The 23461-nt window shown below is 43.7% G+C and overlaps 1 protein-coding gene across 1 annotated transcript; it reads right to left on the bottom strand.

Moving 5' to 3' along the window:
- Positions 1-4854: 4854 nt before the first annotated feature.
- NIT2 (nitrilase family member 2) lies at positions 4855-21337 on the bottom strand. The gene is made up of 10 exons (XM_080801382.1): positions 21258-21337; positions 18992-19110; positions 17316-17436; positions 16027-16115; positions 12643-12736; positions 11994-12068; positions 10573-10651; positions 9015-9113; positions 6856-6911; positions 4855-6531 (listed from the first exon to the last, which is right to left on the bottom strand). The coding sequence occupies exons 1-10, from the start codon at positions 21283-21285 to the stop codon at positions 6440-6442; spliced, it is 852 nt and encodes a 283-aa protein (XP_080657508.1). The 5' UTR covers positions 21286-21337; the 3' UTR covers positions 4855-6439.
- Positions 21338-23461: the final 2124 nt, after the last annotated feature.

The following is a 23461-nucleotide window of genomic DNA, read 5'->3' as shown; positions in this document are numbered from 1 at the left end:
TATGAAATTAATGATGAAGAGAAAATTCTTAAAAGCACACAGAGGAAAAACAGAAATTACAGAAAGGGGCAAAGGGTAATAATGACAGTACACTTTGCCTCTAGAATGCAAGCCAGAATATAGTAGAGCAGCATATTTAAAGTATTCAAAGGAAAGAAAAAAAAGGGAATTCTATAATCAGTAAAAACATATTAAAAAGTGAAAGCAATATAAAAACTTTTCAGATATATAAATGTTGAAAGAATAAATCACCAGGAGACCTAACACTACCTAAAATGTTAAAAGAAGTGTTTCAGACAGAAAAAACAAAGGATCTACTCTAATGAAGAGTACCAGAAATGGTAACTATGTTGGCTACAAAAGATGTTTACTTGTGTTTTTCTTTTTTTTAACTTGTTCCTTATCTTTAAAAGATTACTGGGTGTTTAAGACAAAAATAGCAATGTATTGTGGGGTTCATACACATGCTGAAGTACGGTGTATGACAATACAAATGAAGGAATAAAATGAAGTATACTACTTAAAGATTTTTACATGTCAACTGGCATACTACTTGAAGACTAACTGTGACATTAAGAGTATATACTACAAACCATAAATCAACAAGTAAAATAACACAATAATTATAATTTATAATCTGACAAAGGAGATAAAATCTATCACAGAACAATATTTAGTTAATCCAAGAGAAAGAATAGGAAGAAAAAGGAAACAAAGAACAAATGGGATAAATACAAAATAAAAAGATGGTAGATTTATTTTTTTTAAGATGGTAGATTTAAATCAGCCATACCAATAATCACAATAAACATAAATGGCCTAAACACCCCAATTAAAAGAAATATTGTCCAACTACATAAAAAGGCATGACCCAGCTATGTCGCTTAACAGAAACCCACTTTAAGCATGAAGACACATGGGGAACTTGTGTGGCTCAGCTGGTTAAGCATCTGATTCAATTTCAGTTCCGGTCACAGTCTCAGGATCATGGGATTAAGCCCCACACTGGGCTCCATGCTGAGTGTGGAGCCTGCTTGAGATTCTCTCTCCCTTTGCCCCTCCCCCAGCCTATTCACCCTTTTTCTCTAAAATAAATAAATGAACCAACAAACACGAAGACACAAAGAAGTTAAAATTGAAAGGAAAAATTGAAAAACACAAATCATGTTAATCCTAATCAAAAGAAAGACAGGCATTATTAATATCAGACAAAGTTACTTTAGGGCAAAAACAGATACTTGCTTCATAATGGAAAAAAAGGTCAGTTCAGCAAGATGATATAACAGCCCTAAATATTTATGCACCTAATAAGAGAGCTTCAAAAAGTATGAAGCAAAAACTGATAGACATATGATAGAAAAATCCACAATTATAATCAGAGGTATCAACAATTATTTATTTGAAAAATTAGAAAATCAGTACTGATATAAAAGACTAAAAATATTATCACCCAATATGACCTAACTGACATTTATAGAATACCTAAGAGCAAAATATACATTCTTTTCAACTGCACAGGGAACATTTACTAAGATAGAGCATACTCAGGCCCATAAAGAGTCTCAATAAATTTAATATGATTCAACTTATACAAGGTATGTTATTTGGCCACAGTGGAATCAAATTAGAAATCATTAACAGAAAGATTTGGAAAATCTCCAAATATTTAGAAACTAAATAACATAAATATCTCTTGGATCACAGAAGACAACAAAGAGAAGTTAGGATTTAAATTGAATGACAATGAAAACACAACATATCAAAGGTTGGAAATTCAATTAAAGCAATCCTGGGCCATTTATAGCACTAAACACCAAACCTGGAAAGAAGGAAAAGTCTCCAATCAAAGATCCTCAAGTACACAAGTCAAAAAACTAGAAAAAATAAGAGCAAATGAAATCCAAAGTAAGCAGAAAAAAATGAGCAGAAAGCAACAAAATCAAATCTAAAAAAGAGATTTTTAAAAAATCAATGGTATTTAAAAATGGTTCTATGAAAAGATCAATAAAGTTGATAAAGCTCCAACCAGAATAATCAAAATTAAGAGACAAGATGCAAATTACCACACAGTTCTCTCAGACCACTGAAGAGAAGGAAAAACTTCCCAAGTCATTTTTTTAAATGTTTTAAAGACTTATTTTTTATTTGAGAGAAAGTATGCGGGAAAGGGACAGAGAGGAAAGAGAGAGTCCCAAGCAGACTCCCTGCGTAGAGCCCCATGTGCAGCCAAATCTCCTGATCCTGAGATCACAGCCTGAGCCAAAACCAAGAGTCAGACGCCCAGCCAACTGCACTACCCAGGCACCTTACTTTCCAAGTCATTTTAGGAGGCCAGTAGTCCCTGGTATCTAAACCAGAAAGAGGTATTACAAGAAAACTACAGACCAAACTCCCATATGAACATAGATGCAAAAATTCTTCAAATGTTACAAGTCAAACCTAACAATAATTCATTATGGTCAAGTGAAGTTTATCCCAAGGATGGAAGGCCGGTTTTACAACTCCAAAATCGATCAGTGTAACTCACAATATAAATAGCCTAAAGAAGAAAAAAGACATGTTTGTCTCAATAAAGACTGAAAAGGAATCTAAAAAAATCCAGCATCCTATCCTGATAAAAACTCTCACCAGACTAGGAATAAAAAGGAATTTTCCCAACCTGATAGAGGGCATCTATGAAAGGCCAAATTTTTTTCTCTAAAATCAGGACCAACACAACTTACAACCACTCACTACTTCTATTCAACACTGTTCTGAAACTTCTAGCCAATGCCACAGGCCAGAAATGGATGAATCAATGAATAAACAAACAGGAACCAGACTGGAAAGGAAAAAGCCCATTTGTTTTACAAAAGGCCTTTATTTGCAGACATGATCATCTATGTTAAAAAATCATATGGAATTTACTCCCCCCCAAAAAACTGCTTGAGTAAGTGAGTTCAGTGAGGTTGCAAGATATAAGATCGAATACAGGAATAAAATTTATTTTTACCAGCGGTGAAAAATTGGAAATTAAAGTTTACAAAACAAGACTACTGCATCAAAAAATCTGTAGTCTCTATGAATAAATCTGACAAAAGAGAAGTTTTTTGGGTTTTTTTTTAAAGATTTTATTTATTTATTTGACAGAGACAACGAGAGAGGGAACACAAGCAGGGGGAGTGGGAGAGGGAGAAGCAGGCTTCCCGCTGAGCAGGAAACCCGATGTGGGGCTCATCCCAGGACCCTGGGATCACGACCTGAGCTAAAGGCAGATGCTTAAGGACTGAGCCACCCAGGTGCCCTGACAAAAGATACATATTACCTTACAGAAGCAAACAAACATTCCTAAGAGAAATTAAAGGCCTAAATATCTGAGGACATAGCTCATGTTCACAGGTTTGATATTAAGAGGTCAATTTTCCACCAAACAGCTCTATAGCTTTAATGCAATCCCAATCAAGATTCCAGCAGGCTTTTTCTTTTCTTCTGTAGAAATTTACAGACTGATTCTGAAATGTATATGGAAATACAAAGGACTTAGAAGTTGGAGGACTAATACCATCAGACTTTAATATTTAATTTAAAGCTACAATAACCAACATAGTAAGTTACTTTGTAAAAATAGATGAATAGATTGATGAAACAGGAGAACACAGAGGTAGATCAAGATACATATAGCCAATTCATTTTTCATAAAAGTGCCAAGGCAGGGCGCCTGGGTGGCTCAGTTGGTTAAGCATCTGCCTTCAGCAGCTCAGGTCATGATCCCGGAGTCCTGGGAATGAGTCCCACATTGGACTCCCAGCTCTGTGGGGAGTCTGCTTCTCCCTCTGACCTTCTCCCTTCTCATGCTCTCTCTTGCTCTCTCTCTCTCTCAAATAATTTTTTTAAAAGTGCCAAGGCAATTCAATGGGAATAGGGTAAGCTTTTCAACAAATGGTGCTGGAAAAAATAAAAGAATCTTTTTTTTTCCTAAGATTTTATTTATTTATTTTAGAAAGAGAGAGAGACAGCACCAGTGAGAGGGGCAGAGAGAGAGAATCTCAAGTAGACTCCAGGCTGAGTGCAAAGTCTGACATGGGGCTCAATCCCAACACTGAGAGCATGACCTGAGCTGAACCCTAGAGTTGGAAGCTCAACCACCTGTGCCACCCAGGTGCCTCGAAAAGCATCCTGACTCTTACCTTACACCATATATAGAAAACCAACCATTCCGAATGGATCCAAGACCTCAACAGAAGAGCTAAAACGATAAAACTTCCAAAAGAAAACACAAGATAAAGTCAGTGACATCAGGTTTGGCAATTTCTTAAATGCAACATAAAAAAGACAAACTTTAAAAGAAAAAGCAATTAACTGGCCTTCAGGGTAATTAAAAACTACTGCTTTGAACCATACTTTTTAAAAAATGAAAAGACTTTTTTTTTCTCAGATTTGGAAAACCTATTTGCAAAACATAGTATCTGATTTTTATCCTGAGCATAGAAAGAACTCTTACTAATCAGTAAGAGGACAGATGACCCAACACAAATATGGGAGCAAGTTACGAAGAGACACCGCACCAAAAGGGATACACAGACAGCAAACCACATGAAAAGATGCTCAGCATCAGCAGTCATTAGGGGATTACAAAGTGAAAAAACCGCAATGAAATAACATCACACACACACACATTAAAATGGCAAAACTTATTAAACAGTCCTCATTACCAAAGATTGCTGAGGATGTGGAGCAGCTGGGACAGTGACAGACCGAGGTGACGAAGTTAAATGGCACAGTCACTTGGGAATACAGTTTGGCCATGAAATACACATAGCACCCCGCCGTTCCATTCCTCGATACCTACCCAAGAAAAATGAACAACTCGTACAAAACGTTTTTAGCAGCTTTATTTCTGAGACCCAAAAACTATCCCATTACAGTGTATCCGTATAGCAGACTGCCACTGAGCAACACAAAAGAAATGAGTGATACACACAGGGATGAGTATCCAAACACGATGAGTGAAAGAAGACACAAAGTATACACATGGTGTGATTCCACTTAGTCATTACAGAAAATTCAAACTCACCTACAGTGACGCATCTCATCAGGGGAGTAGCTAGACGGTACCATACAAGAGCACAAGAAAACTGCTGGGGGTTGGGGGAGGCCGGGGGGAGTGAGGGTTGCTCATTACCTTGATTAGAGTGGTTTCATGGATGTATACATGTGCCAACTTTTACCGAATAATACACGTAATTTTAAAATGTCGTTTCCCTTTTTCACTCCTGTGTTACACTGAGTATACAATGCTGGTTTCCAAAGGTTAAATGACATGATGATGTCATCACTCTCACAGCTAATAAAATGTGTGTTCACGCATTCTTTTGTTTTAAAATTTTGTTTTATTTTCCAGGATGGTAAATATATATGGAAACAGTGGTGTGCGAGAGCAGGACTACCCCAGCTCACGAGTGCCAACTGTGCTTTTATTTCCAGCTCTGTTTAGAGGTGTCGCGTACTGACAGTCTGAACCTTGGCCACAGGGCAAAACTATTAACACCATGGAAACTGGCAAATGCTACTGCAAAATCAGGGCTTTTGGGGGGACAGCTGGTTGTTAAACGTTTACCAGCCCAACATATAACATAAAAATAAAGTGCACTGGAATTCTTAACTTTTAATTGTGGAAAAGGATACTGAAAACCCCTCGGCTAAACATTTGCCTTTCTCAAGCTAGGAAGTGTTACTAGGGAGAAAAACAAAAAGATTTTCAGGCACTCACCCCGTCAAGAAAATCTCTTACAGAGGCTCATCTTTAGCGGCCTTGACCAAATGCCACCACTGCCATTCTCCCATAGGACTCACAGTTGACACAGCCCTTCCCCTAAGACCAGGAGGGTCTGGGCTTGATTCATTAGCTCCTTCTTGAATTTGAAGAAAGAACCCCCAGGCAGCTAGGAAGGACTGGGGCTGCCATCTCCTCCAGCAAACACCAAGGGTCCATTGCCTTGCTCCCCACGGCTGCGCACAGACTAAAAACGTAACTTCAACATCCTCCTCGGAAAAGCACAGCACCAGACCAAGGTTTCTCCATAAGACTCCCAACCTCAGCAATGAGGTAAGAGGCGTGTGTGACACAAACATATTTGTACCACGTGAGTCAACCTGGATACCAAGGTCTGGTACTGTTACCAACTACTAGGAGGCAACTTGGTCTGGAAGGTGTCCAGTCATCCTCTCCTCCTCCTTCTCTCAATGCCAGAGCCCGAGTCCTTTTTAACTATTTAATATGGTATGAAAAGTACCCTGTGCTGATGCTCCACCATCTCATTAGAGAGTTCCCAGGAAGGGAAAAAGCTGAATTTAAAAAAAAAAAAAAAAAAAAAAAAAAAACTCTGAAGAATTCAGCAGGGAGAGGAATACATTGCAGAAACATACCCTCCTGTTCTGTGACATGTTAGAAACATAAACCTTAGGGCTTTTTCGCCTCCACTGCATAGAGGTCTGATCGTTTCTGGCTAAAAATGGGGATTTGCTGGCGTACTTCAGCCAACTTCTTCAGGTCTGCAAAAACAGGAAAGTGTACCATTACTAAGATGTAACTCCTCACTAACCAATGAGAATTTCTTCCCCAAACAGTATAAAAACCACCAGAGTCTCAGCAGGTAACTCAGTAATGTCAGCCTTGTCCAGAGGCCCAGGTGGCCTGGCATGGCCCCTGGAGTCATTTCAAACCAAACCAAGAAATCCCAAGCTGAGCCCCCCGGGGTCTGGCTGGAGAACCAAGGATAAATGAGAAGGGGGCCCAAGGGAGTCCCTCCAGGGTACAGCAGCTTCAGAGCTACGGAATCACCTCCCACGGACCTAGATGTGCCCCACAAATCTCACCTATGTCTGAACACACGATGGTCTCTTCGGTGCCGGCTTTGGCAAGGACGTCCCCCCTGAAAGAGATTGAGGAGGGAGTGAGTGGGAGGCTGATGCTTGTGGGCCTCAAGATCCCTGTTCTCCCACTTCACGGGCCCCAAGGGTAGGAATCCGGAGGTTAAAGACAAGACGGGAGGGGGATAAATTCCTGCTCGACCGTTCAGGTAGCTGCGTGGCCTGGTGGAGAATCATCTGCTATCTCCATTCCCTAACCTATAAAGTGGAAGTAAGAGCTCTGTGAGGACTTAGAGGATTAAGCAGTTGGTTTTGTAAACAGCCAGTGGTTAGGAAATGGGAGCTATTCCAAGGTTATACACCTCCAGAAGCAGAGCTCCCTATACACAACAGGAAGCTCTGTCTCGTCCGTCTTGAGTGCGGCAGCAAGCCTTTCGGGAGGGTGGTCCGGCTCTCCACACCTACCAAGGCCAGGGACAGAGAGGCTGGGTCTGGGCAGAGCCCAGCAAGGCCTGGGTCTCTGGTCTTGTGCTTGTGGTCCCTCGTTAGCCCGTCACTGGGTTTCAGTTCCTGAAGGAAAGAAGTGGTGGGGAAACCATACCCCAACAGGAGAGGAACCCCATGCTTAGAAATAGCAACACTCCTCCCTAAATCTGGGGAAAGCCTGATCTGGAAAACCTTCCAGTCCTGAGTCTCTTGGCCCAAAGCAGGACTTCAAAGATATCTAGTGAAATGAAATTTCTCCAAAGCACAAAACAAAGTAATCTGACCTAATAAAAATCTGACACAGTGACTGGTTCCGTCTCCCAGATGGCCACAAATCCCTTTCTGGCACAAATGAGCTACAAATATCATCATTAATGCCATTTAACTGAATTCTTCTTTATTCTTTCCTATTTCTCCCCCCATTTGCTCTGGCATTCAAAGCTCTCTCTCTGGGTTAACCCCAGGCACCCATCCTGATGTCAATATAAGCCAGAGGGCCCCCAAATCCTACAGACAGATTTCTGAAAAGGAACAAAGATAAATCTTGTACAACTACTTCATGTCAGAAGCAGCCAGCTTGATCAGTAACAAAGTTCCTCGGGAGAACGAGCAGGGGAGCAGAGGTGCCCAAGGGGCCGGGAAGCCTATCGCTAACATCTGGACAGAGGAACTCGAACCAAGTTGGAGGAAATCTTCAAGCCAAGTTAATCATTCCAGCCTGCCAGTGCCTCCCCAATCCTAATGTGCATGAGACTCCCTGGGCATACTTCCAAGGCCTCCCCCATCACACACTTCAATCTTTGGGTCCTGTAAAATCAGAAGAGGGAACTTCAGGGATCCCACAGTGATAGATAACCCTTCTCAGCCTTGTTGTTGGTATATTTACCCTGAAATTAGAGAAATACCCATCAGTGTGTGTGTGTAATCATACAAATATGTGAGAAGTGTCACGGCGTAAGTCCAAGTTCTGAAGTCAGGAGTCTTGAGTCTAAACACCAGTCCTAGCCACTGTGTCCTGTGAACTTCAATTCTGCCACTATAAACGGAGCTTAATTTAGGAAAAGCCTCCGTGAGTTCACACGGAGACCACGAGTGTGAAAAGACTATGAGGACCACACAACTACACACCTTGAGGTCCAGACAGTGACAAATGACATGCCTGTATGGCTGGGCAGACTTTCATGCTGGTTTCCCTAGGACGATGCTTTTCCCTCTCACAGAGGCCAAAGTCAGAGTTTTCCTTAATTGAACTCATCCTCCTCCATCCTCTACTCATCAGGCAGGGAGCAAAATCCTCACCCTGTAACTAATCCCTGCTCTAGAACCAGTCACCCAGCCTAAATTTTAACCAAAGGCCAAGAGTCTGGGAGCCTTTTTTATTAAAATCACCCACCCATCTGTGCTGCCCTGTTGCCCCCATGTGAGCCAAGTCTGACGGACAGCAAAAGCCACTCAGAAACTCAGAGGAGGGCCAAGGCCAAGCACTCAATCAGGACAGCAGGGCCATTTCTTTCTCACGTGGTTTTCAGGTGGCAGTCTCTCCCAAAGACGAGGCGCAGACCTGGCAGGCATGTGAAGATATGGGGGTGGGGGGAGGGGCAGGGCTGGTCAGGAATCAGAAAACCCCCCAACCCGAGTGCCGCCTCCCTCAAGCTCCTGGTGAGCTTCTGCCAACTCACCAAGGATTCACAATAGTGCTGTGTCCCCAGGCAACATACGAGGCCTGATCATCCCGGGCAGGAGATGCTGTGGCCACATACACCTGATTATCAACAGCCCTGCGGTCGACAGACAAAAAAGAGGTAATTCATACATTATAGACCGGCAACATCTTTCTATTCCAAAAGTACAGATACTTCTTTTAAAAACTAGGACAGGACAGGCTGGCTCAGACATGGAAGGAAACCCAAAGCCATGAAACCCTCTCTTCCTCTTCAAAAAGTATATATCTTAATGCATAAACCAGTTCTCAGCTGGGGGTGATTTTGCCCAGTGGGGACATCTGCCAGTGTCCGAAGACACAGACTTTGACCTTTGTACTTTCACGATGGGGGTTGCTACTGGCACCTAATAGGTGGAGACCAGGGATGCTGCTAAACATCCTACCATGCACGGGACACCCCCACAGCAAAGAACAATCTAGTCCAAAATGTAAATACCACCACAGCTGAGACCCTGGCCTGAGCCAAACCATTCGGTGGAAAAAGAGCAAGTCAAGGTGGCCAGAGATAATGGACTGGCCTTGCTGGGGCCATATGCCTTGCCGGGCCGCACTGCACTTCCAGGCCTCAATAGCTGAAGTCCCACCAGCTCAAATTAGATAATAATTTCAGATGGTGGCCTGGGTACATCAAGCCACCTCACCTGGGAGCTCTCCGGGCTCAAATAGCAGATCCAGGTGGGGCCGTTCCAGTGTCTCTCAAGCTTTTGTTGCTTTCTACAAGACTGCATTAACTAATATACATGGTATCAGATACCCCACCCCATCTTCCATCAATCACCCAGCCAAACACCGCTGCCTCCTCTGATAAATATATCATTCATATATATATCACCATCATTTATAGACAGTGAGAACAGCGGCTCCATCTGAGCAAACAAGGAAAGGGTTGATGGAAGGAACAAAAGGCAGCATTCTAGAGATCTGGAAATGTTCTGTGTTGACCTTGGTCTCAGGTGAACACGTGTGTAAAAATTCACTGACCTACAGACTTAAAATTGGTGTATCTTTCTCTAAGTACATTATACCTCAATTAGCAAAATTGTAATGAAGAAAACCAGCACTTCTGACCAGTATTTCATGGTTTTCAGCACACTTTCAGACACACACAGTCACACTCCTCTCCCCTTCCAGCTTACACTCACCTCTGCTATCTGCCCTTTACCGCTCACTCCCCAACCTTACGGGTCTCAGGATACAGCGACTGTGACATGCCAAAGACACTATACAATGGCTCGGACTTACAGATTAGAAAAAACAAGAGCCTGTAACAAGTGTTGTGGCAGAGTATTCCAGGATGGGCAGAACGGTGTAGATGATGGGGCAGGATAAGCACCCCTATCTGAACAGCACCGTCAACGGGGTGACTCATCTCTTCCGACTGCATTTAGATGTCCAAGCATGCTGGGTCAGGGGCAGCATTCTGCATCAGAAAGGCTGGTACTTCCACCAAACTGGAAATCTTTGCACAAAGCAACACCAAAACACCTGAAGGTCTACCCAAGATGCTTTCTTACCGGCCTCGTTGAAGCAACTCCCAGTGGGCTGGTCCAGTGGTCATATTAAAAGCTCCGGGATATACCAACAGCTGGCAGCCTTGGGAGAGAAAGGCCAGAGAAGAGTGGGTCCAGGTCAACACCCCACCACACTAGCTCCCCATTTTGTTCCTTAGCCAGGGGGGACCAAACTCAAACTTTCCCAAGCCTAAAAAGAGGTCAGCCAAGCCAGACACTGTCAGGAGTATTAAGCTATGGCTCTGAATTCCTTTAGAGCCACACACATGATCACACATACACACAAAAACAGTGGTACTGATGACCCAAACCACGATATGTTACTTCACTTTAAAAAATATATAACATTCAAATTCTCGCAGCACCATATGGTCAGCTCCACACGGCCAAGAACCACATTTTTTTTTAAAGATTTTATTTATTTATTTGACAGAGAGAGACACAGCGAGAGAGGGAACACAAGCAGGGGGAGTGGGAGAGGGAGAAGCAGGCTCCCCGCCGAGCAGAGAGCCCGATGCGGGGCTGGATCCCAGGATGCTGGGATCATGACCTGAGCTGAAAGCAGACGCTTAACGACTGAGCCACCCAGGCACCCCCAAGGACCACATTTTGTAATGCTTTTCAAATGAAACGGAGGGCAGAGTAGGTGTTCTAATGCTTACTGAGAGAGCTTAAGAGTGTCTGCCAACGCACAGCCCACGCACTTCCACCTTTTTTGCTGAGCAGGCCATCAAAATAGTTGCACCCACCCTGCTTTGTTAGGTGAAAGTCAAGTCCGATCAGAGTAGCCTGGACAGTCTAGTAGGGATGCTCACATTTGTTGAGTACATTCGAGGAGCTAAGTTCTCCCTCCTTAATCTCCACACCATGCCTATGAAAAAACTGAGATCCACACTCCCCTAAAAATTAAATAATTTACCCAAAGTATCACGTCAATTAAGGAGAGTTGGAACTAGAACCCAGATCTTCTGACTTGGTCAGTGTTCTTGCAGGCCAGCAGGACACTTCTCCTCTGGACAGAAGGTCACAGACTACACGTCTACTCTGGACAGAAGGTCACAGACTACACTTCTACTGTACCCAACAGCTAGGATTACTGAGTGTGAAATTCAGGACAGACACCATAGACCACATCCTTATTTCCAGTGGGCTCCAAGTGACTCTTTCCAAACACGGTAGCAAGAAGGGCTCAAAGAACACAGCAATTTAGGAGCACGGTTCCTGCCTTAGCAGCACGGTGTGCTGAAATACAATCTCCGAAAAACCGTACTGCCCACATGCAGCAAAAGTCTGAGCAGCCAGATGGGGTGGAGAATGAAGACCTCTTCTCTAGTTTTTCTGCCTAAGGCTCCCTTGAGCCACAGAGACCAAGGCAGAATCCCATCACTAAGCACCTCCACCACACAGCTGTGCGGCCATCTCACCTCTCTGCGCGTAGACTTGTGCGAGCTCTGCAAAGCGCATGTCGTAGCAGATGCCCAGGCCCACTCTGCAGTAAGCTGTTTTTCAGACAGAAAATGCACAAATGAGAAGTCAACCTCTTGCAACATGGTGTGGCAGAGTAAAGCCTCTGTCTAAGACCACCAAACCCTGATGGGAATACATGAACCCAGGGCCATGGATGGAGAGACTGCATAAGCTTAGTCCTGCTTGGATTTCACCTCATAAAGACATCATTTATCTCAGATTAGAAATGAGAAATTCATTCTGACTGAATGCTTAGTATCTACGTGGGAAGTGTTCAATCACAGCCTAAGAGGTAAACTCTGGAAGCGATCATGCTAATAGCATGCTGTGACCAAACCACTGCGCAAAATCCAGTCAAACCCTTAGTTTTCCGGTCAGCCTGCCCTGTCTAGATCTCTGACTGGTCTCTGCCCATCTCCCTCTGGTCTTGCAGTCAGGGTGTGTAAAGAAGTGGGGGAGGGGAGGACCACAAGAGGGAGAAAAAAGGAACACATGATCGTCTTTTTTTTCCATTTTATTTTATTTCTTTTCCGTGTTCCAGCATTCACTGCACATGATCGTCTTCTACTGATACTACTAAAACAGGTGAACAGGTCTGGTACTTACGAGTATCGAATGTGGAGAAACTATCACCAGGACTCAGTGTTTCAGATTCTTGAAATGTAATTTTCCCAGGCACATCAATGTCAAACAGATGGAGCTGCACCGCAAGCAACGAATTTGGTTACCTCTTCTCCAGCAGGGCTTGCAGCAGTCATAACAAACATCTTTCCATGGCCAAAAGCAGGGAAGCTCTGAGATCAACTACGCAAATAGCAACCCCCACCTGCCCACAACCCACCCCACAAGCTGACATATTATCAAAATGAGTTCTAATACACAAAATGGGAAAATCATGCTGTAGGTTTTATGACACTTCTTTCCTAGGTGGTACGCAAGCTGAGGTCTAGGTCTCTTTTGGGAAGCAATTAGCAGGTTATTCTTTTACTCAGTGTAAATGCTCAATGAAGTCTTCACAGAATCATAATCAACCTGACAAACTGGCAGGAGAGGTGGAGAGCAGGACAGTAATTAAAATAGGTAAAATTCTCCAAACTAAACACAGCAATATATAAAAAGAGTAACACATCACTTCGAAATTGGGTTTATTCAAGGAAAGCAAATGTTTAACATTAGGAAATCAATCAACGTAATTTACCACGCTAACAAAATGAAGGAGAGAAGTCATAGGATCATCTTAAGAGGTGCACACTGAGCATTTGGTAAACTTCTACATTCATTCTTATTCTAAAAACAAAAGAAAAAAACTGCTAGGAAGGGAACTCCCTTAATCTGATAGAGTATCTGAAAAAAAAAAAAGGAAGGAACATCATACTTAACGGTGAAATATTAAAAAATATTAAAAGCCTTTCCACACTGACATCAGGAACAAGACAAGGACACTGGGTGAGTTTCCTGTTTAGACCCTTTAGCTGAAAGCAAGGTCCCTGCTGTAGCTAGGAGTGGTGGTAAAAATCACCTATAGCCATACTGGCCCAAGGAACCAGAGGACAGAGTTTCACAGCAGCTCGGAAGTGAGGGAGAAATCCTGAAAAGGAGAAAGCCAAAGAGGAAGAGCCCTAAATTCTACATATAAAAATCTGTCCAAGTCTCTGGCTAAGTACCGAATTAAAGATGTGCAGGGCTGACTCCAAGCAGCCCAGCTTAAGCTAAACAACTTAGAACAGAGTAGCCGAAGTTGCTCCCCACCTCCCAAAGGAAAAAGAGTAGGGTGTTTGAGTACAAGCAAGTTAACTACTTACTAAAACAAGAAAATACAACATTTTTCAGATAACAGAAGCTAGAATCTCAACAATATGTAATCCAATATGCAACTCAAAATCACTAGACAAAGAAACTAAAAATGTTACTGAACTTTAAGGAAAAGGCAATCAATGAAGCAGACCCCAGCAAGTCCCAGATGTGATAATTACCAAAAGCAACTACTGAAACTAAGCTTAAGGGTCTAAAGAAAAATACACTCTTGATGAAAGGACATATAGGAAATAACAGTAGAAAAATAAGTTTATGTGACTTTATGTGAAATTTTATGTGTTTATGTGAAATTTTAAAAGATTTCACTGGGTTGGCATATAGGAGACTGGGGCTTACAGAAGAAAGATTCTGTGAACTTGAAAACAGATCAATGGAACGTGTCTACACTTTAGAATACTGAAAGAGAGAGAAAAAAGGTAGGAAAAACAAAAACAAAAAGAAACAAGTCTTGGCGACCTGGTTTAGTGGAACAGTATCAAAGAATGGAACAGAAAAATGGAATGGAAAAATATTTATCAAAATAATGCCCCCAATATAATGAAAAAGTTATAAAGAAGCACAAAACAGGACACATATAAAGAAAACCATATCTAGGCAGGCACATCAGAGTCCAAACACTGAGAACTAAGGATTATGAAAAAAATTTTGAAGGCAGACAGAAAAAAACAAGAATTACATACAAGAGAGTAATACAAATCACCACTTATCAGAAAAAATTTTAAAAGGAGGCTAGAAGATACCTGAAAAACGTTGCTCAAATTGCTACGAGACAAAAGAACAGTGTCAACTCAGAATTCTATTCCACCGAAAATATCTCTCAAGAATGAAGACAAAATAAAAAACTAAGGGAATTCATATCTAGTACAACCTCACTACAAAAATTCTAAAGAAGGTCTTTCTGTTTGAAGGCAAAGATACCAGATAGAACTATGCTCTAAGGGAGGGGGATGTGGGCGGTAAGGAAGGAAAAAATGAAACAAGATGGGATTGTTAGGGAGACAAACCATAAGAGACTCTTAATCTCAGGAAACAAACTGAGGGTTGCTGGAGGGAGAGGTAGGAATAGGGTGTCTGGGCTATGGACATTGGAAAAGGTATGTGCTACGGTGAGTGCTGTAAAACGTGTAAGCCTGATGATTCACAGACCTGTACCCCTGGGGCAAATAATACATGATATGTTAATAAAGAAAAAAAAAAGAAAAATATCAGAAAGGTAAACATTCCAATAAACAAAATATTTTTATTTCTTTAAAATACACAAAACTACTTAAAAATTGTGTGTTTTTACAATCTATGTAGATGCAACATGTATGTCAACTATAACACAGAAAATGGGGTGGGGAAGGAAATGACCTATACAACTGGGAAGCTCTTAAATTTCACAATGAAGCAGTATAATAGTAATTCTAAGGAGACTGTAAAAAGCTAGTGTGCATGTTGTAATCCTTAGGGCAACACTTAAAAAAAGCAAAGAGGTATAGCTAAAAGCCAAGAGATAAAATGGAATTCTAAAAAACACTCAACTAAGCCAAAAGAATGCAAGAAACAGGAACAAAGGAAAAAAAAAAAAAAAGAAAACTGTCTAATGCCTAAATCCAACCATACCAATGATTACATTAAATATAAGTGAAGTAATAAGCACTCCAGCTAAAAGGCAGAGGTTGTCAGAATGAAGACAATAACAAGACCCAACTGCAGGCTATCTATAGGAGAACGATGTTAAATATAAAGACATGTACAGGTTGAAAATAAGGAATTAGAAAAGGATGTATTATACAACACTAAGTATAAGAAGCCTAGAGTGGCCAAAGGAATATCAGACAAAGAGTATTATGAGGGAAAAAAATGGATTTTATAATGCCAAAAGGATCAATTTACCAGGAATATTCAACAATCCTCAATGTACATGCATTTACTACAGCAAAGATGTCAGCTTTCCCACGAGATCTCTCTATATTCAATGCAATTCTAATCAAAATTCCTGTAGATTTTTTCTTGGCTGAAATGAACAGGCTCAGTCCAAAATTTATATCAAAATGTCAATAGCCAAGATTCGACAAGTTGACTGTACCAATTCATCTAATGCCCCATGTGTGTACAATATGATGAGAGGGACCAGGGAACTTTACAGCAAATTCTCAATCGGTTATGCGACTTGCCACATTCCCTGCTTACCTTTCTGTACTTTACCAGTAAAGTTCCATCAGGCCCAAACACGGTGCAGGTGTTATATAATTTCCCAGCATCCTCTTCAGGAATAGAACCTTTCATTGAGAGGAGAAACACACGGGCAAAGAAAAGATTCTAAGTAAAGCATTCTTTTACCATCACTGGACCAGCACTTAATAAACAGTTACTTGGTCCAACAATAAAGTATACTATCTTCTAAGGGTTATTAATGGTTTTTTTGTCTTTGTGAGGATGATCTTTCGGAGATAAACTCCAGACTACAGACGAAGTATAATAAAGTCAGCCGCCAAAGGCAGGTTTCAAAAATAACCAAACTGTTTCTGAATTCTGCTTTGACCTTGGCCCTACACTGCATCTCTAACACTAGAGCAACATGGAGGAGTCATTGTTGTGCAACCTGAATCCACCAGGCCCTGCAACATAACTGTATCCAAAAGGCCTCGAGAAGGGAATGTAAGCCAGGCCTGCCTTCACGAAATGTAGTTCCTCCATTTCCCTTTTCTTGTTTTGTCTTTTCTTCACCTCTCATTCATTTCTAATTCTTAATATAACAGAATAATTTTGCTATATTTATCACACAGTTTTACTGTGTTCTTTCTTTAAGCAAATAGAACATTTTAAAATGTATTTCAAAACCACTAATATAAAGCTACCTTGATGTGTATGGCCTCTTTGTGAAAAAACAAATTTCTTAACGTTGTATTAGTACAATGAAAGACACTCCAATATGGTTTTTCTTTCCACATTTCCACTTGCCCCTGTATCCCCACTGCTTCTCCAGGGAAAACCAGCATCAGTCTGGTGTGTCCTTATACAACACTTACTCTGTGCTACATATGTAAAGACACACAAAACACATAACCTTTTGTGTGAGGGATTCATCTGAATGAGAGTACCTGTTCACATCATATTGAACTTTCTTCTTCCATGTAACGGTGTGTCCTGAACATTTTTTCACATTATTATGTAAAATCCACCTCATTCTTTTTTCTCTTTCTTTCTTTTCCTAAATATTTTTTGTTTATTTATTTGAGAGAGAGAGTACAGAGAAAGAGGGAGAAGCAGGCTTCCCACTGAGCAGAGAGCCTGATGCGGAGCTGGATCCCAGGACCCTGAGATCATGACCTAAGCAGAAGGAGCCACCCAGGTGCCCCCACCTCCTTCTTTTCAGTGCTAATTTACATGGCTTGTATTTCATGGTTTAAATGTAACAACAGAAATTATTCAGATGTTTTCAATGTTTAGGCCATTATATCTTGAGGGTAGGAAGTTACCTCCAATGAGATAAATGCCGCACTCCTTTGCTACTTCAGAAAGCTTCTGTGTGGATGCACCAGGGATTTTCTCCGCATATTCAGGAAAATATTTCGTGCCATATGGAGAATTAAAGCATTCCTAGAATAATGTTGGTGGAGAAAAAGGGGGAAAAAACAAGAAAATATCCAACTCACTTTAAAGTTCTGCTTTAAGAAGGCACAGCTGCCTCTTGTAGCTCTGCTCTCAAAGGGGTAAAATACAACTGATAAGAAAAACAACAGTATCCCTGAGCTAAAGAGCCTGTGGCCATAAGCAGAACACCTGGGCTGGCTCAGGTGGGGCCAGCGGACACAAGTCCTGTGTGCTCCCTTGGGTCCTTGTCAACCTAGCAGATCTGCCTCTTCCTCACCGTCTGCAGAACTACAAGCTCCCACCCTTGGGCACCCAGGCCCCGTGACAGCTTGGCTCAATCACAGGACTGGGTGTCAGAATGAATCCACAGGCTCAGAATTATATTAGTAACTATGGAAAGCAATAAAGCCTGTGTTGGAAAAAAATACAGGTGCTTCAAAAGCCACAGAAGAGGTTTCCTCATCTGTAGAATGAGCGGTTTCTGACTCCCTTCCAGCACTATCATGCTGATTCTGCGAAATCTCATTCCCCAGAATATGTCTTTCTTCCACGGCTCCGTGATAATGGAAAAGCAGAAACCAGACTTTGACTCTCATTCATTCATTTGCATCCATGGGCACTGTGCACTGCGCACGGAGCTAGGAAACTCAAACCGGAGGACAGCCGGCTTATACAAGCCACGTGTGAGAGAGGGCACAGGCAGAATCCAAGCGCTTTCACTCCAGCCCCCAGCAACTGAAACCAACAGGAGACCATAGTCAGGATACCGATACAGGGGCTCCCAGAAATGTGGCTGTAAGGCAGGCTGGATTCACATTAAGATCTCGTGTTCCCTTGTTAAAGATTCCTACCCACTGGCCACATCTTTCATGGACTGGAGCCTAAAGTACAAATGGTCCTGAAACTTCTCTAGTTGATCGAAGCAGGGTTTACAAAGGGCTACCGCCTCCCCAGAGTGGGAGCAGAAGGGGCTGCCTGGAGTAGTTCTGCCTCGGATCCTAGCAGTCCTCAGCCACAAGATGCAGTACCCGCAGGCCTCAACCTGTGTGGGCCCCTTCTCTGGGGCTCACCCTCCACCTGCTGACAAATGGGCTGCAACCTTTCCCAGGCTCTGTTCTGAAAGCCGTCACCTAGAAAACACACGCAAGGTCTTACGGGCTTGCTCCAGGCTCCCGCATTTAGGGAGGTGCTGCAGGCTTCCTCCGTGTCTAACAATTTCCAGTTTTCTACAAATGTGGGAGGCTTAGCACTAAACTCAGCCACTCTATCGTGGTCCTGTAAAGACTTCATTTCACAAGGAAAGAAGGTAAGTATCCAAGGCACGGACCTTTAAGTAAGTCTCATAACCTCCCAGGATTCTGGAGAGAGTAAATGACCCTAAAGTTAAAGACCTGCAACCACGCTGGCACATCGTATCACGAAGACCATTGCTAGGGTCATCTTCCAGACAAAAACACAGAAGGACCCCCGGACCCAAGAGGACCACCAGCGCTAGCAGGCAGGATTCTACTCGGTCCAGAGCGTCCAGAAAAGAGGTGGCCACTTCCGCCTCCATACTTACTGGCAGAGAAATGATCTTGGCTCCTTGTGTTGCTGCCTCCCGGACGAGGCCGCAGGCTCGAGTGACGTTATCTGATTTGACGGAAGAAACCTGAAGCTGGATGAGGGCCAAGCGGAAAGCTGAGGATGAAGAGAAAACCGTCAGAAGATCTGACTGCCGAATCAGAGCAATTCTCAACCGGAGGGCAATTCTGACCCCAAGGGCCATGTGACAACGGAGACATTTTTGATGGTCACAACTGTTGGGGTGCTACTAGCATCTAGGGGGCAGAAGTCAGGGACGTGGCTCAACATGCCACAGGCCGTAGGAGAGTCCTTCACAATAATTATCCAACCTGAAAGGTGACTGATCCCGAGGCTGAGAAACCCTGGGATAGAGCAGCCGCCACCCAGGTCCATGTCCCTACTGGGCTCCCCGGAGCCTCAAGTTGGAGAGGCAGAGCCAGCTTCTCACATACTAATGAGAACATGGCTTGAAGGAAGGAGACTGAGTTTGAACATTGAATTATCCCTGTTTGACCTTGGGACTCAACCTACCCCTGATCCAAGTATCGAGCCCATCTCAGTGCAGGTGAAATCCCTCAGAAATCACCCATTCCCCGTGAAGTAGGGCAGTGGACCCATGGGAAGGAGAGGCGCCGGTCTCTGCTTCCCCAGCACCAGCTGGGCCCTGGTGTCACAGGCCCGGTGCAGGAGGGATGGGGGGTGGAGAGTCTGGCAGCCGATGAGCAGCACCTGTACTTAGTCACAGGCAGGGCCTCTGGGCACCTGTGAGATTTTGCACTCACTGAATATTCCTGTGCTCCAAGGAGCACAACAGTAAGCAGCAAATAAAAAGCACCAGGAGAAGCTGAGCGAGAGACTATAGAAGGAAAAGTCAGCAGTACTTTTTCCTGCTACCTGAGTAAGGGGCTCCACATTTCCCTCAGAGACTGAATCCCACGGATTATGTGGCCAACAAGAAATGCTGTCAGCCAAGGAGGTCAGGGGCTCTTCCAGGTTTCTTCCCTCCTTGAGGTAATAGCTACAGCCTACACGAGCTTTTCCTATATTCTTTAGAGTTCTCTTGCAGCTCTTAAGAATAATCACCTACTGGTTAATTATTGTTTATAATACAAGTTTCCCATTCAGGGGCGCCTGGGTGGCTCAGTGGGTTAAAGCCTCTGCCTTCAGCTCGGTTCATGGTCTCAGGGTCCTGGGATCCAGCCCCTAGTTGGGCTCTCTGCTCAGCAGGGAGCCTGCTTCCTCCTCTCTCTCTCTCTCTCTCTCTGCCTACTTGTGATCTCTGTCAAATAAATAAATAAAATCTTTAAAAAAAAAACAAAAAAAAAAAAACCCGGGTCTCCAGACAATGAGTCCAGAGCATTCCAAAGCCTCCCAGAAAAGAATCTGGCAGAGCCTGGGGGCAGAGATCGCTAGAAACGTGCCCCTGGGGCCGATCCAGGATAGAGATGTGTAAGTAACATGTAATACCTAACCTGAGAGCTCAATGTCCAGATGCAGAAACAGTCTGTCCAGTTTTCTTGGTCAGAAGAGAGCACTGTCCACTGGCTGTGGGGGTGTGCACCAGGGGGGCAAGTTAACCAGTCTTCTTACCACACAGCCCAAACGAAAGAAAACACGTGCTTCATTTTCACGTGACAGGGCTCCAACCACAATCAGGGTTGATGTCTTTGCAAAACTCAAGTCCAAAAATCAATCTGGGAAGAGAGTGAAAGCGACTCCGCTGGAGAGTCGCGCTTTCTGATGCAAAACCTAAGAGCCTCCAAGAATCCCACCAGGCAGAGGTTCCCACACTTGAAGTATCGTAATCACGGAAGGCTTTACTGAAAGTGCAGTCTTCGAGTTGGGGCCGGGAAAGGGGGGCGTGCAACTTGGATTTTAAGTGAGCACCCGTCTACCCGCCTTTTCCCGCGCAAGGGAACTTGCAGTGGGCGGCCCCCGAACGCACCTAGAAGCACGGGACGCAGGAGCCCAGCGAGAAGGAAAGCGAGGGCCCTTCTGGCCGGGAGGTCTGGCGCTTCCGCGGCCGCCCGGCCCTCCCGGAAGCCTGGAGTCCGGGAGTGCGCCGGGCCGCGCTCCGCCGCCGCGCCGCCGCCGCCAAGCCGCCCGAGCCTCCAGCCTCGAGAACGCCGGGCCGGGGAAGGCCTGGAGCGTGGCGGGGACACGGAGCGGAGGCGAGGGGCTGAGCCGGGGAGACCCGCCGCCGGCTCCGCAACCTAGGCCTCCCTCCTCTAGGGCTGAGCTCCGGCCGCCGAGCTACTTACTGGCCATCGCTCTTCCAGGTATCACCATCGGTAGCGCGGCCCGAGCGGAGGTCTCTGAACCCGGAGCAGCGACACGGCGGGGCGGGGCAGAGCCGCGCGCAGAAGGGGGCGGGGCCCTAGGCCCCGTCCACGCTCCGCCTCCGGCTCCGCCCAGAGCGTGTCCCCTTCCCTGTTCTCCTCAAACACCTGTTAGTCCGCCGCTGTTTGCACTAAGATGAAGCAATGAGAAACGACTAACGAGGGCGCCTGGGTGGCTCGGTGGGTTATAAGCCTCTGCCTTCGGCTCAGGTCATGATCCCAGGGTTCTGCGATCGAGCCCCGCATCGGGCTCTCATCGGGCTCTCTGCTCAGCAGGGAGCCTGCTTCCCTTTCCGTCTGCCTGCCTCTCTGCCTACCTGTGATCTCTGTCTGTTAAATAAATAAGATTTAAAAAAAAAAGAAGAAAGAAACGACTAATGACATCCCAACCCCGAAAAGGGAATGCCTCAAAAGGCAAAGGGGCCAAGGGGGGCGATCTAAGTTGGGGTGGTATTTAACAATCGGCCTCTCCGATTGTCAGCAAAAAGACGGAACCTCTTGCCGGTTAGATCACTTCTGGCCGGGAATAACACTCTATTTGCTGATTGCCTTGGGCTACTTGAACAAGTCGCTGTGAGGGGGATGGAATTACCTAGGTTGCTTTAATCACTCAAGACATCAGCGGGCTCTGACCACAAGGCTGCTCCGTCATGGGGGAGGGGAAAAGAGAAACAGTTCAAATACAGTATCCTCTAAAGGTCAGTCCTCTTGAAGAGGGAAAGCTAGGTTCTTGTCTCAGGGAGTCAGAGAATGAGTCTCGCAGACAGTAGAGTGAGTAAAGCGATAGAAGTTTATTAAGCAAGGATACAGGGAAAAAAGCATTTAGGAGTGAGAGGAGTCCCGACAGCACTGCCAAGGAGGGCCTTCACTGATAGTCTTTGATTCAGAACTGGCCAGGCACCTTGTGGCCTTATCATTCTTGTGATGTCTTGGTTTGAGTAATGACTAGTGATAACATCTTTAATGGCTTCTTTTTAAGGGTCTGGTTATTTTTTGTTGGTCACAGATGACTATTTTAAGACACTACCCCTCCCCCTCACTCCTAGGGCGGGTGGTTTGGTTTGTTCCTTATCTCTGGTTCCTTTACACCTCAGCATTTTTGGGATTTCTGTGAGCCTGATCTCATAGCCCCCTATCTATCTCTCCCTACCCAGCCCTGCCTGTCTTACTCACTGTTACTGAAATACACTAATATTGTTAGGACTTTTGCATTTATATTTATTAGGATTGTTTTTTGATTTTTTAGAAGGATTTATTTATTTGAGTGAGAGAGTGTGGGGGCTGGAGGGACAGAGGGAGAGGGAGAAGCAGACTGCTTGCTGAGCAGGATTCCTGAGATCATGACCTGAGCCAAAGTCAAAGGCTTAACTGACTGAGCCACCCACTTGCCCCAGATTGCTCTTTGAATTTTGTGTTTCATGTGTTTTGTTGTTGTTGTTGTTGTTGTTGTTAGGTTTGGAGATCAAAAATCGTAAAACAAATAAAAGCTTGCTATCCTTTTTTTTTTTTCCTGCTATCCTTTTCAATGCTCTGGAGTAGTTTATTGAAGTAGATCCTAGTTTGTTTGTTTGGATCCTAGTTTTTAAAAGGATACTCAAGGCTCCATAGCTCAGGGGTTAGAGCACTGGTCTTGTAAAAGGATACTCAAAACATTTCTGGAATAGAGACATTTAAGTATGAACTGGGTATTTGATGCCTTAATGAATTTTGTGACTATGCCAATGTCTTTACTCTGAGAAGATGCATGCTGAAGTATTTAGGGGGAAAGTGTCAGAAAGTCTGACTTGAAAATGGTAGGCAAAAAGAAAGTATGTTTATAGAACAAATGTGGCAAATTTATTAAATCTAAGAGGAGAATATATAGTTGTTCATAAACTATTTTAAGACCTTCTAAAAGTTTTAAGCTATAAAATTTCAAATTGTAAAACGTTCATAATAAAAAGTTGGGGGAAAATACATAGTAATTATGGTTTTTTTTTGAAGGTTTAACAGACTAGCTGGGCCTGGTTTTATAGCAGGAAGATAATAACCTTTTAATTTCTGCTATGTTTATTAGCCTATTAAGGTTCCTGAGTCAATATTGGCCACTTATAATCTGCCAAAAAAAGTCACCCATTTCATTTAGA

The sequence above is a fragment of the Martes martes genome (assembly GCF_963455335.1).
Source record: "Martes martes genome assembly, chromosome: 1".
NCBI classification, from domain to species: Eukaryota; Metazoa; Chordata; class Mammalia; order Carnivora; family Mustelidae; genus Martes; species Martes martes.
The sequence above is the reverse complement of the archived record's forward strand: the minus strand, read 5'-3'. Positions and strand labels throughout refer to the sequence as shown.

Bases quoted from the DNA above. Each gene is read 5' to 3' on its own strand.
- NIT2 (XM_080801382.1), bottom strand. From the start codon at position 21,285: ATGGTGATACCTGGAAGAGCGATGGCCA. The intron at 12,737-16,026 runs GTAAGCAGGGAA...CTTGCGGTGCAG, and splicing joins TACTGGTAAAGTACAGAAAG to CTCCATCTGTTTGACATTGA. The intron at 6,532-6,855 runs GTGAGATTTGTG...CTGTTTTTGCAG, and splicing joins CATCGTGTGTTCAGACATAG to ACCTGAAGAAGTTGGCTGAA.